The 13,563-nt window shown below is 36.0% G+C and overlaps 1 protein-coding gene and 1 pseudogene across 3 annotated transcripts; both read right to left on the bottom strand.

The window, feature by feature from the left end:
- Window positions 1-203: 203 nt before the first annotated feature.
- On the bottom strand, window positions 204-11,920 carry LOC136834472 (uncharacterized). Of its 3 annotated transcripts, XM_067097081.1 has the most exons (7): window positions 11,634-11,782; window positions 7,214-7,325; window positions 6,368-6,871; window positions 5,947-6,039; window positions 5,112-5,225; window positions 4,237-4,443; window positions 2,258-4,007 (listed from the first exon to the last, which is right to left on the bottom strand). In XM_067097081.1, exons 4-7 carry the CDS (start codon window positions 6,031-6,033, stop codon window positions 3,996-3,998), a joined length of 420 nt encoding a protein of 139 aa, XP_066953182.1. In that variant the 5' UTR covers window positions 6,034-6,039; window positions 6,368-6,871; window positions 7,214-7,325; window positions 11,634-11,782; the 3' UTR covers window positions 2,258-3,995. The 3 variants fall into 3 exon arrangements, with proteins under 3 accessions (XP_066953180.1, XP_066953181.1, XP_066953182.1); XM_067097079.1 differs by lacking the exons at window positions 2,258-4,007; window positions 5,112-5,225 and adding an exon at window positions 204-1,562 and having other exon boundaries at window positions 11,634-11,920; XM_067097080.1 differs by lacking the exons at window positions 2,258-4,007; window positions 5,112-5,225 and adding an exon at window positions 204-1,562 and having other exon boundaries at window positions 7,214-7,328; window positions 11,634-11,705.
- LOC136834172 (uncharacterized) overlaps window positions 7,809-13,563 on the bottom strand; it is a 15,830-nt pseudogene continuing 10,075 nt past the window's right edge.

Genomic DNA, 13,563 nt, shown 5'->3' on the forward strand with positions numbered 1-13,563 from the left:
AGCAATAAACAGGGCCTGGTATCAGTGAACTGTTATGATGACCCATCTGGGAATAAGCTGTCAAACACAAAGATTAAATGTTTCAAAATGTTGAATAATATACTTGCATTTTAAGAACCAATTTATTATAAATCATAATACATTACATTTAACAAAATAATCTTTCCATTATACAGCAAAAGTACCCAAAGGAAATAAGAAAAGAACATGGAATAAAGTACCTACACAACGATTTTTTTTGTCTGCTGTAATCTTCTTGAAGTTGTAGGCATAAATAGCATATAAAGTAAATTCCTTTTCAACTGTATGTTGAAGAAACCCCATTACACTTAAAATTTCATTTAATATCACCATTCAAAACTGTACAATCTTCATTTTATTATTTATCATACACAGTACCATATGTACACATTACTCAGCAAGAAAATAAATTAAATAATGGCATTCCTGAGTGTGGAGAAACAACTATGGAGTTTAGTATTAACAAGGTCAGCCAAGTTTAGCCGCCTCTATGACAGACTATGCTAATAGAATTAGATGAAGCTAACATGTACAAAACCACAACATGCAAACCTGTTCAATTTTTCACTTATACACAAGGGCTATATAGCCTGTGGCTATATAGGAAAATTTAATCTCATGGCATTCTTACAGTCCATAAAGCACCAACAAAAATGACTCACTCAATTGTCTATAGTACAGCCATAAACGCATTAAATGTATTATAATTAGTTTTTACATATTAGAAAGCTACAATATGTCGGTATCCATCCTTCTAATTCCAGATGCTTCATACAGTAGCTATCATAAGTACTGCTGCCTTAACTTTTAAACTGAATGAATAAATATCAAGAACAAAATTGGGTATGCAGTCTATGAGCTTTTTACCCAGGAAGGATGAATAGCATAGAAAAATAAATATAGAGGAGGTAGCTACTAGAATTAGGATAGATCTGACCACTCAGATACAGACTCGTATGTTGAATATGATTTTCTTACTAATTTTTAGTTTGTATCCGAGTCATCAGATATCTCTTGTAGACCTAGTAGAGACAGTGAATCCTCACTGGCAGAGCTATCACCAGGATCTGCACCTCCAGAGTGAAAGTCATTACAGCCTGTCTTCCCTGTGAATGAGGTTGAGCTCTTCCATGCTCATCACTGTTATTTGACCTTATTATCCCACCTAACCTAGCTTTTTTCCCTGTGTTGTTTGGATGATGCTCTAGTGCTTGTGTTTTTCAAATAAACTGAGAGAGCACTTGTTGCCTCTCTTGGATCTATTGAAAGTGTCTTGCATGCAGTAAGGAGAATTATATCCCTTATTTGTGGCATCTTGCTGCTCATGGACATCTTTGTCCCCGATCTACCAGTGGCACAAATATATTGCCAAAGCCAGTCGCCAGCAAGTCTCTGCATTGACACTGAATGATGTCCAATGCCGAGATTTTACTTCCATGTTTTGGTTTTGGCGCTAATTCTACGAGGACTTTTAAAAGGGAGCCTCTGTTCTTCTCACTATCTAGGTGTTCCTCTGAGAACTGCTTTTCCTGCTCAAGAAGCTGCTGTTGATAAAACAAATATTTATTAGTATTCAAATATTGTTTCCTGTATTTATAATGAAAAACTGCAGACATGCCCATTTCTTATTGAAAATCACCTGAAAAGCACTGCACATCCTTTAACAATGTCAAGGGGGTGATTTCAGGAGAATTTTTTTTTATTTGACATCACATCTATGAATTCTATTAAAAATTTTACACAATGTAAGCTAAGTGAACTAAAATGCTTCTGTAACTTTTCTGTTTTTTAGTGTAGCCAAAAAAATGCTTAATATAATATTAAAAGAGCTATTTTTAACCTCTGAATGCACTAATCACAAATTTGCTAACTTAAAAATAAGATATTTAAATTTTAAAATAGTGGGTGCGGAAAAATTGGCACTTTTTAACCATTCCCTAATTAAAAAACCAGAAATATTAAAACATTATAATTTGATACAAATTCATAGTACACATAAGCCTACATTGTGTGAAGTTTTTACAAAAAATCCAGAGATGTGGTGAATGTCACATTATGGTTTGTCCTGAAAACACCAAGATTATCTTAAGATAGAGTTTGAATGTGGCAGCGTTGTTTAACCCCAGAAGGCAGGTGGTAATAAATGCTACCAGTACCATTGTGTACTCAAAAAGCAGGTGGTAACAGGTGTTACCAGCAAAAAACTTATTCGAAAATATAGTAAATAATATATGTATTTTTTTCTTTTTCACCTCGTAACCTTTACTTGACTATGTTCATGATTTTCTTGACCACTGTTCATGATTTACAGGGAACAATGGTTTTTAATTGATTTATGGGGTGGCCAAAAACACCTGCCTTGGGTGGCAAATGTGTCCTTTTATGACCCGCCGTCTAGAGTTAATACACAATTATTGTAAGCTCAACCTGCCCATTCATTTTTCTTATCTATGACAGTAAATAAATTTTGCAATACTTTTGGGGAAAGAACATACCCAAAACAAAGTTAACTAAAATACATTAGCAAAAGTAACACTAACACATGCGGATGAAAAAAGTGACCCACGTACATACTGTACAGTGTACGTGCATAAACCTCATGCACCCGCTATTCATACAATAACACCCAAATGTCATGGACTTAAATTCACCTTAGAAATCAGTGGGAAGTATTATTTTTTCACTGCTGTCACTGCAGAGGCCACACATTCTCAGGGAAGCTAAACACTACAAAATAAAAAAAAAATGTACAAGGAATCCTTAAGCATAATGGTTGCATTTTGGATATCATGTGTGTCACCAAATCACACATAGACAATATATGCATACAACTCAGGAAGTAAAAAAGCCTTACTGTAGGCTTACACAGCTGTAACAAAAACCCAGAACACCCAAGCACAGGGAATGAATGAGAATGTACTATGAAGTAAATCAATATTAAGAGTTATTTTCTGGATAATTAAGGTGAGAAATTTGGCATTATAATACAGTAGTGAGTATATGTAGTACATACCTCATTACCATACAGACAGAAGTGACAGTACTAATTATATGCAAATATGATGAAAACAATGTAGATGTAGATGCCCGGATAAAATGGAAGTTAATAACAAACGTATGTTAATGTGAAAATGTCTAAACAAAATTTCCAACATTGAAAGACGTAAGCGGTAATAATTATTCGAGAATTCTAGTCTGACTGTCTAGAGGCATTTTTGCCAGGCTATCTATTAGCAGGGGCAGCCTATGGCACTGAAAATATTGATGACAGTGAGGACAGAGTCACCAAAATGTGAACACAGATGAGAAAAAAGGTCTTCACTTTTTTATAGTCTACTTTTTCTGAAGCTGGCAAATTTACACAAAGTCACTTTTAGGTGCAGAGAACAAATGACCTTAATCCCTTCCAAAATTGTGATTTGATTGTAATTAGAAATGTGAGGATATTTTATTATTCCTATTATGTAAACCACCATTAAATCCCATAGTTTTCATTCATTCATTAATCCTCTGCACCTGCAAGTGGCTCAGTGCAAGTTTGTCAAGCTTAAAAAGGCAACAGTATAGTAAATGTAAGCAAAGCATCTTTTCTCAAATAAATTACATTCAGCCCTCAATTTAACGGATTTCAGGTTTAATTGATACCATCAACTACAAACAGCATGCCCTTTTTGCCCAATGCTTGGAAAATTTATCAAGCAGGTACTGTACTTTAATTTTACTCAGTTTATTACCACATAATTTCAGAAAACCTCCCACAAAGTGAAAAACACAAATAGCTACAGAAATATGCCTCCAGTAACTGTACAATAAAAGAAGGGCTTTTCAACCTATGGACAGGCTTTCACCGAATTAGTTTGTTAAATCAAGGGTTGACTAGACTATAATATCAGCTATACACTACCAACACCAGCAGCATTGTTAAGAGACAAAATACATTACTTATCAATATCTTGCTGCAAACAAGATGACGTTCAGCCTTCTGTCTGGAAATAAAAGAAGTTATATTCTTATACTGAACAACCAGTATACAAAATGGAAAAATCTGACTTGTATTAATTATTGTGCAGAGGTTATATTAGAACCAGGAAAGGTTGGGTACCCTTATTTATTAATTGGCGGTAATTCCCAACTGTAATTTATTCTTCAGTGCTAGGCAACTAATGACCATATTGCATGTACTTGTATCCTGCCATTATTTAAAAGCTCACTTACTTCTTCCAATGAATTGGCTCTGAAGCCAAATGACCGAAGTATCTCGAAGGGGTTTTCCAAAGTGGTTTCCACAGTTTTATTTTCACCACACTTAGGGTCCAACATGTCCATCCTATTCTTGATAAGCCGGACATCCTCTTTCAATTCTTGGACATCCTTCTTGAGTTCTTGAAGCAAGTGTAGCAGCAGCGTTTGCTCTTGAATATCCTGCAGTAACAAAATTATGCTATGTATGCTAATTGATATAAGTAAAAAAATTATATGGTAGAGATAGAGCAACCCCACTTTGGACAAATTATGTTTTTTCACCTCACTGGATGCTTCATTCATATTTTTGGTACCACAAAATAACCTTATCTTATCTGTGACACCTTGCCCCAGGAGCTTCCAACTGGGGAGGTGGCCATGTAAAAAAAAAAGTCTCCAGTATCCTAACCAAAATAAACTACAGCACATATATATTTCTTTTAAGTAGTCTGAAGACTTGATCTGACCATAAAGTGGGGCCTGCATTTAGCAACATACAGAACTGATTAGTGATTACTAAGTTACTATGCAATCCAGAACTCAAAACTTGTACTTCAGTGAAAAAATCAGAGGAAGAGAAATATTGAGACAAGGAAGGAGATTGTTGCCCAGACCAGAGACTGAGTACCAGTCCTTGGGCTGCATGGGATAGGGAAAGGTGAAGAACTTTGTATCTATGATCAATAGACAATAGCAGGATTTTGAAGTTCGGTATTCACACATTCTCCTCTGTCCAATCCGCGAAGTGGTGCAACACAAATGTCTTCCAACACTAGCTGATAAGAGACTTTTGTTACAGAGTAGGTTTACTGCAGTACAAAGAAAATAAATCCTATATTTTGTCTCACCCTTCTTTTTCCGCTAACTTGGTTTTCCTTCCTCTCGTCTCCTTTAGTCTTGTTGCAACTGACTCTGTACATCATCATAAAGCCTCCTTCCTTGTGGCCTTGGGGTAACAGCTCCTGGAAACAATTCAATAAAATAAGTTAAAAGTTTAATGAAATCGAGAGCAACTTATGAGATGCATTAAACTGAAGGGTCTACATCTCAGATTTGTCAGTTTAAGGGGTATGTCACATATACCATATTCTAATCAAGAATGGCACCAGAAACAAGCACGCTGTATTGCAACTATGAGCCATCAGGCAAGGCATCAATGATCATTCTGGGGTCTCATTTTGAGGTCCCCGTCCTTCCTTTCAAATCTCTGAAAAAATCTCATCAGTGCAAATAAATACCGTATGCGTAATTCTTTTCACTCCACAAAAAGAAGGTAATTAACCATGACCCTATCTTTTGTGTTGTTTCTCATGGTAGCAATGTAAAAGGTTCATTAATAAATGGAACATCTTATACAATCAAGATTATGTCCAATTTTCTATATTTGGTATATATAAAGGATGATCAGTGCCCAGAGACCCCAGAATCAACTTGGCTAAAAATACTGAGCTAATTCTATTCTGCAGATGTGTGATAATCCCTAACGAGGAGTGAATTAGGTAGTTTTACATTATAACATTCTATAACAAGGAGCAAAGTGAGTCAAGTGCATGCACAAAGTTTTTTCCCCTGAGCAGATGGTCCGTTCTCACCCCAAAATGGAGATGAGATTTTGCTGCTGACTGACTGAGATACAGTAAAGTAATGCATGCTGTCAAAGAAAATGAAGTAGAATGATAATACCATTAAGGTCAGCCTTGTAACGTCCATCAACAGCTTTCCTCTCAGATGTAACTTGCATAGATTGGCTCTCATCACCACTTTCAGCATTCACATCTGGAAGTACAGATTGAAATCAAGGTGTTAGGAAAAGATATGATAATTATCTCATTCAACCACCACTCACACATTGCTAAAAATGTTACAAACTCCACACCAAGTGCAAGGGCTGGTAAAAGGAAAGAAAAGAGTATAATTAGAATTAAAGAAAAGAGTATAATTACCTGCAATGTTCTAAACTGTACTTGTTAACAGCAGTATTTTCAAAAATTTTTACTAAGAATGTATGGTAGTGCTCATATACCATTTTACTTGGTAAAATACAAATAAATGGCGATATTTTAATTCAATTACATACTGTATATATGTTACTGTTGATACATACCAAGTATACTGTTTGAAGTACAGGTACTGGGGCTGGGGTTATGCCCTGTCTGGGACATTGAAGTGGGAGTCCTGGCTACATTTGGAGTGGGAGATCTGCTGACGATATCACTGAATGTCCTGGGGCTGGGTCTATAACTTGTTTTTTTTTTTTACAGCTAAAGCAGCTTTTTTTTCGAGTAAGTCCTCTAAATCAGTAACAGCACTGGAACTGGTGCTGACTGTACCAAGTTTCTCAGTGATGTATGCATCACCGTCTCTAAAACTATTGCAAAAACCTTTCAAGACTCCTGCTAATAAATCCCATTTATTAACATCAGGATCTGAACAAACTCTAATTAATTTCTGAACATTTAATTCATCGGCTGATCCCTTTTTAGGCCAAAACATTTAGTTTTGACTCTTGTTGTGCCCGTTTTGTCTGACTTTTAATTGTCCTGACCTAGCCCGCAGGAACTGTCAGCAGGCTATGGTCTTCTGCGAAGTCAAACACAGCCCACCATTTCTGTGCACAACATACAGACTGTATATTAGTAGACTACCTAATATATCCTATTTAGTATACTTACTATAATTATATACCCTAAATCAATTAATCATGTAAATGTTCTTTTTACCTTTATGGATGCAATTGAATCTCATCCCTTTTGGAGTGAGAATGGATCAGCTCAAAACATTTAAATTCACAGGTGAAATACCAATGTACCTGTACAGTACACTGATATAATATTGTACAGCATAGTATATGCACTCTGCCTGTCCACTGGAATTTCATACATGCACACACTGAACATTCTGCATGACTACAAAACATCTATGAATGAAATAACACCTCTCTACAACTTACTTGTGCTTTTTCCGACTGCCTTGAAGAAACACGATTAATGATGGAAGACTGTGAGGAACACATCTTTGCTGGAGGAGTTTCCAGCTCTGACTCGGAAGAGGACATTTCAAATCTGCTGAGAAGACAATGATATCAATAAAAATGAGCCAGAGTGAAATTTGTACCTTTTTTTTAAATACTGTATTATGTACATTACCTGGTATATGTATAGCAAGTTTAAATGTCACATACTCCATAAAAAAAGGTTACATAGTATGGCAGTATTAAGTTTAAACTTACATCTCTTTTCTCTTGTAAAATCAGCTTAAAAGTAATCCCACAAATATACAAATGAGAAATTTACAAATGTAGAATACCTGTACTTTAAAAAATCCCCACTCATTTTTGCATGCCTTGCTCTCTACTAGTACACTATGGGCACGCCTCCCTGGGAAATTAATAAATGAATGAAGATCAAGAAGAAAACTGGGTATGTGGGCTATGCACTTCTACATGGGAAAGATGAAAAGTATAGGGAGAGGAGTATAAGTGGAGCCAAAATGACTTTGGTACGAAATGTTAAATTAACTTTGTTACACTGGGGTTATGTGTTTCTAGTTGGTATTGCTACAGATTACTATACTATTAAGACCATACTGAATTATATTTGGTGGGAGTGATTCTTTTATTTTAAATAGGACACTAGTTTATCTATGGAGAAATTGCTGCTTTCAGCCAGCATATCCTATAGGGTATGGTTACTGAAACATTTGCTCTTTGGGGATAAGGGGGCCACCGCTGATTCAAGATTAACCTAAGGGGGTGAAAGCCCACAAATGTTAAGCACCACTGCCTTATACAGTATACAGTACACTAAGTTCTTTAATTACTATATTATATTTACTTCTGTCCTTCCTGCATAAACATTACACGAGTTCATTGCACGATAGTTATATTATATGTTCAGATAAGTTTTTACAAGTATAAATCCTTATTTAGTTAGAGCTAATGCACTGTACAGATACCATTATGCTTAGTATAAACCGTTGTCCTGGTCATGAAGCATTGCCATAATAATGGAAATGTTTTCATATTCTGGCAAATTCATGTTTTCTAACTTATCAATGTCTATTTTCATTCCTCTCCTGCATTTCATGATGTAAGCTGTATTCACTGTGACATAACGGTAATCCTGTCTTCGCACCTGGTAACAACCAATCTTTCTCGAGTCAAAAGGTTTTTCATAAAAAGGGAATGATGCAACATACTCCATGCATGACACTGTTCCATCAGTGAAATCTATTACCTGTAAGCATTTGCCCTTTTCCATGTTAACATATATGTTGTTTGGGGATTTTGTACTGATACTGTGCGTAATGTCTTTCAGTTTCATTGTACAAGCAGCTGCTTGCATTCTCTGAACACCCTTGACCAAAGAGATAATCAGTCGATGGCTAGACATCACCATTTTTTTGAGTTCCCCTAGTTTGCTTTCAAATGCATAAGCACTAACATTATCTATGCTACCATGCATTTCAGCCACTGAGGGAAAGTGTAGCTGACTGTGTACATTATACACCAAAAAAGAATTTCCATATATTTCCTGACAGTTATCAACAAATTTCTTCATTAACAACTGGCAGTACTCTGAGTAGGGTTGTGCAGTCCTTTCATCTACAAGCAATGCACACACACTGTTATATGTGACAAGATTCTGGTAGCTTTCATCTGTGGCCATCAGATTCTTGAATACAATCTTAGCCGTGTATAGTTGCAACTGACGGATTTCAGTTGCCTTGAAGTAAGAGAAGTCTTTAAATGAACGTGGCTTACGGCTGAAGCAGTTTGGAATGAAATCCCTCAACTGTATCATCCTTTTGTTAAGAGTGTCTACATTTCTACTAGACATACGACACTTGAACTGATCAGTTCCTGCTGACTTTGGGCCAAAAATGTTCCAGTTCAATAACTTCTTCATGCATCCTCCCCCGTGGTGCATGAAATCAGGGGGAAAGGAACTGATCATGACTATTTTCAGCCTCAGGAATGGGCTATCCTTTCCATCAGCCTTGTGGTGACTTGGTTGTGATTTAGTTCTAAAACTATCATCAGTTCTGAGTGGTAGCTTCCAAGTACGAGGCCAAGTCATTCGGTATCCATCATGGAACCCTATGCTCTCGCACTGGTCGCACCCAAACGTTGAAGAGAACTGTTTGACATGCTTTACATGAGCCCGAGCTGGGGCATCACATACAATGGCTGTTATAGCTAAGCAGAACTTCTGGTTATGAAACTCTAATCCATTTTCCATCAAGTGCCTGGCTTCTGTGATGAAATCTTCCAAATATTCCAAGTCGTGAGGCTTCCTGATCCAGCAGTCAGTACAACTGGAAATACCTTCCTTGGTCTTAAATTAGCAATCTGAACTAGTATAGGCCAAGAACTTATGTTGTTACTCTTGAATAAGGAAAGCCATCATTGTTAATTATGATGGATATGGTATCAGTTTCTTAACATCATTTTCTGGATAAAGCTCAAGTAACACTTCAACTGGACCTCTAACCCAAAATAATAGTAATCATGCCCTGACTTACTTTTGAGGGCTTGAGTTATAGGAGAGTATGTGACTTTACATAGCGATTTATATGATTTAGGGATGATGCCAAATAGGTTTCTGTGTTTGTGAAGAGTACTAAGAACAGCATCTACCTGCACTGTAGTCATGCATGTTTTGACGGCTGCAGATCTTAAATCATCCCAGAGGGTACCAGGAGCATCAGCTTCAACATGTAAATTATGATGATCTAAAACCTCACTATCACCTTCACTCACTTCTGAACAATAACCATCATAATTGTGACTATGGCCTACTGCCTCCTCATCTGAAGTGTGTACATACTTGTGTACATACTTTCCATTGTCTAAAAATTAACACAGCTGTGCCTGGATTACTTTCTGTAGTACCAGTGGTATCTGGTACCACATCACAGCAAAAAACTATGTCTTTCCAACTCACTTTTACCCAAAACTCTTCTAGCAAGAGCCAGCGCTCGTGCCTCTTCTCGTTTTTTTTCTTTCTGATTGCCTGTGTGCTGCTACTTTCTTTTTATATATATTTGCCTCAATTTCTGTTTCCTTATTCTTTCTTCAATGAAATAATTTTTATAAAATCTTTATTGCCTTAACTTACCCTCATTGTCAAAGTATCATACAAGGCATGCAAAATAAGTGGCATCCCATTACATTATGTATAGTAGAGTAGGTACCAGGATATGAGTCAAAATGTAAAATTTTAAACACGGAACATAGTGTATATAGTGGGGATAACTTTAGTTTCTTGATGGGATGAATTTGTTACCTCGATCTAATTTCAGTACCAGTAACAACTGTACCTGGAAATATGAAGAAAAGGATTTGAAAGTTTTGCCATAAATCTTGCATAACTTACTGGTACAGGTAATAATTTAAATTATTAGAGGTTAGGTGTGGGTAGTTTTTAGTACCTGGAAGAGGGCCTCCTCATCTGTCACCATTATTACATACTGTACTAACATTAAAGGGGGGATTGTGGGAGGGTAAAATGTGACGGGGTGAGATTATGAAAATTTAACATTTCATAGTCCTATAGCCTACATTTGTGAAGGTTATTATGATCAATCAAACATAGTTTCTTCACAATATCTCTTATAAGTTTTAAAAACCATGTATTTTTCAAAGTTCATTGAGATATACATTCACTAATATAGTCTACCTTCAATTGACACACTTTGTATCATCACTTGTGTCAACAAACATTCCATTTCATATCTCATTTTGTTGACGAAACTTCAATCTTTTGCATGGTATGCTTAAATATTGAATTATATTGTTGTTCCACCAATTAAATATCGAGTGAAAAAATGGACCATTTGCCGATACAATGAACCATTTGACGATGTTTTACCCTAATGTCTACGTTAGGCTATCTAACTATGTGGTATATTTACGTTAGTTTTAACAACACTTACAGATGGTTGTTGTCAATTAATAGGTACCTATATCTACGAAACATTTTCTACTAGAGTCGTAGGTGTCTAGGCCCTATTTTCAGGAAACAACAGGGGATAGGTATTCTAGTTTAAGGTAGATTTAGGCTACCTCTATTATAGCAATATCGACCGTGGAGCTTTTCCTACAATTATAGATTTGGTTACGATTAGCCTATTATTCTTATTTAATTGATTTGTGTACAGACAATGCAGTATCATAGCTATATACCTACTAATAGGTAGGTAGTTTAGGCTAAACCGAGACAAGATTTCAGTATGGAAACTACGTAGTATTTCTTATATTTCAGACAATTCTACGACACTTTTCTTGTCTGGCATTTCCACCTCATTTAGGACAGCATAGACAAGGCCATTAAAACTACAATTAATGACAGGAAAATCAAATTATATACCTTTTCGTTGCCGGTAACGAGTACAGCTGCGGTTGCACCGTCGCGTTGCCGCCAAAATACAAATGTTAATATTGTAAACAAAGCGGAACAATACTAGACAGGCAAATCCCAATGCACTTTACCATGTAAATTGGCAATAATATAATAATATGTCAACATATTATTAAAGATTACGGATATGCATTCCACTGATAACGTAAATACGCACCCATAAGCAATTTCTACATAATATGACTAGGGAGAACTACTTTGTCATGCGGATGTACTATGTTCTGTGATAATGGAGAAGCCCGCCAAATTCAAATTTCCAGTTATCTTTAAACTTGTAGTTCTAGGGCAATTTGATGGCGTTTTTCATAAGTTACTTAGCATAAATTATTTAATAATGTGTGTACTGTATACAATGTACTTATTTTGGTTATTTGGGGTAAACGTTCAGAGTACATGAAACAAACTGTTCTCTGCTATTCGTAGAACACAAACTCAAAATGCAACTATCACAAGCCTGAAACAAACCGCTCATTTTGGGTTTGCAAGAGTTTGTTCTGGGGGATATATATATATATATATATATATATATATATATATATATATATATATATATATATATATATATATATATATATATATATATATATTATAATCTTTGAAGAAGCATACTTCCAGTATGATGAGCTACCAGTGTAGAAGACTGAAGGTCATCCAATAATATTGGTCGCTTTATGCATCCACGTTGTTGATTCATCAGCATACTTCAAACAGACTACACACACAAACACACACACACACACACACACACACACAGTGCCATTTACCAACATGCTGCAAACACTTATACTTGCTGGATATTAGAACACTTTCTCTCTAGAGCCTATTAGCACTTTCCATTTTTTCTACTTCATTGTATCAATCTGAAACATACATTCTTTCTACCATCTATCATCCTCTTTATTTTAGCATGACCGAACCAGCCTAAAGCACACTTATGGATCCGTTTACCTTTGCATCTCAACATTTCTCACCCTTTCAGCTCTTCCTAATCACCATATACCATACAAATATTTAATCTAAACAGCTTCAGACTTTTTTTCGTCTGCGGTCTGTTCAACAAACAAGAAATAACTCAAAATTCCCACCATACATTTATGTACTGGCTTGTAAAGAAACTCCACGACCCTTCCTAATCTTTTGCTAACACTCAGCCACCTTTCCAGCTTCACTTGTTCTGTGGCTCACCAGTATTCTCATCTTGCATTCTGTCATATATTCTCATATACGTTTACAAATCAGTCCTTTCCATTCTTCCACCATCCATTCATTGCTTTCTCTTACTGGTATTCCTCCGCCATCACAGGCTTACTATTGCTCACTATTGCTCCCAACTTTCTCCTTTTACAAACCTTCTTGTTATTATTCCAAATCAGCCTGCATACTCGGCAAACATCATCTATTCCACACTCCAGTCGCAACTTATTTTTATATAAAAAATAAATTTTACACATAAGTTAATTTTCTTTCTACTGCTATTCCCCTAACTCAGTCCAAAAAGATGTAAAATAACAATGAAAGCATGATACACTTTTGTCTCAGACCCACTTTTACACAAACATGTGTTATGAAATACGTCTCACTTTTATCATGAAACTTAGTAACTCGTATTCTAGATCATATGTCTGTTCACTGTCCACGCCTCCTTCTTATTGACATTTCCCTGTAATTCTTAGAGCATCCTTTATTATCTTTAACTTTGAACACTGGGAGAACCATTTCTCCACTCCTGTTTATTTAGAATCTGGCCTTAATCCAGGCATACCTGTCAACCATACCTAACAACTCAACCTTTCAGTCTCCGTACCGTAGCATCTTATTGGCAATTCCATCAACTCCGGGTTTCTCTCCATTTTTCCATTCACATGACGTCAACACTCCT

Source organism: Macrobrachium rosenbergii, chromosome 53, assembly GCF_040412425.1.
Source record: "Macrobrachium rosenbergii isolate ZJJX-2024 chromosome 53, ASM4041242v1, whole genome shotgun sequence".
NCBI classification, from domain to species: Eukaryota; Metazoa; Arthropoda; class Malacostraca; order Decapoda; family Palaemonidae; genus Macrobrachium; species Macrobrachium rosenbergii.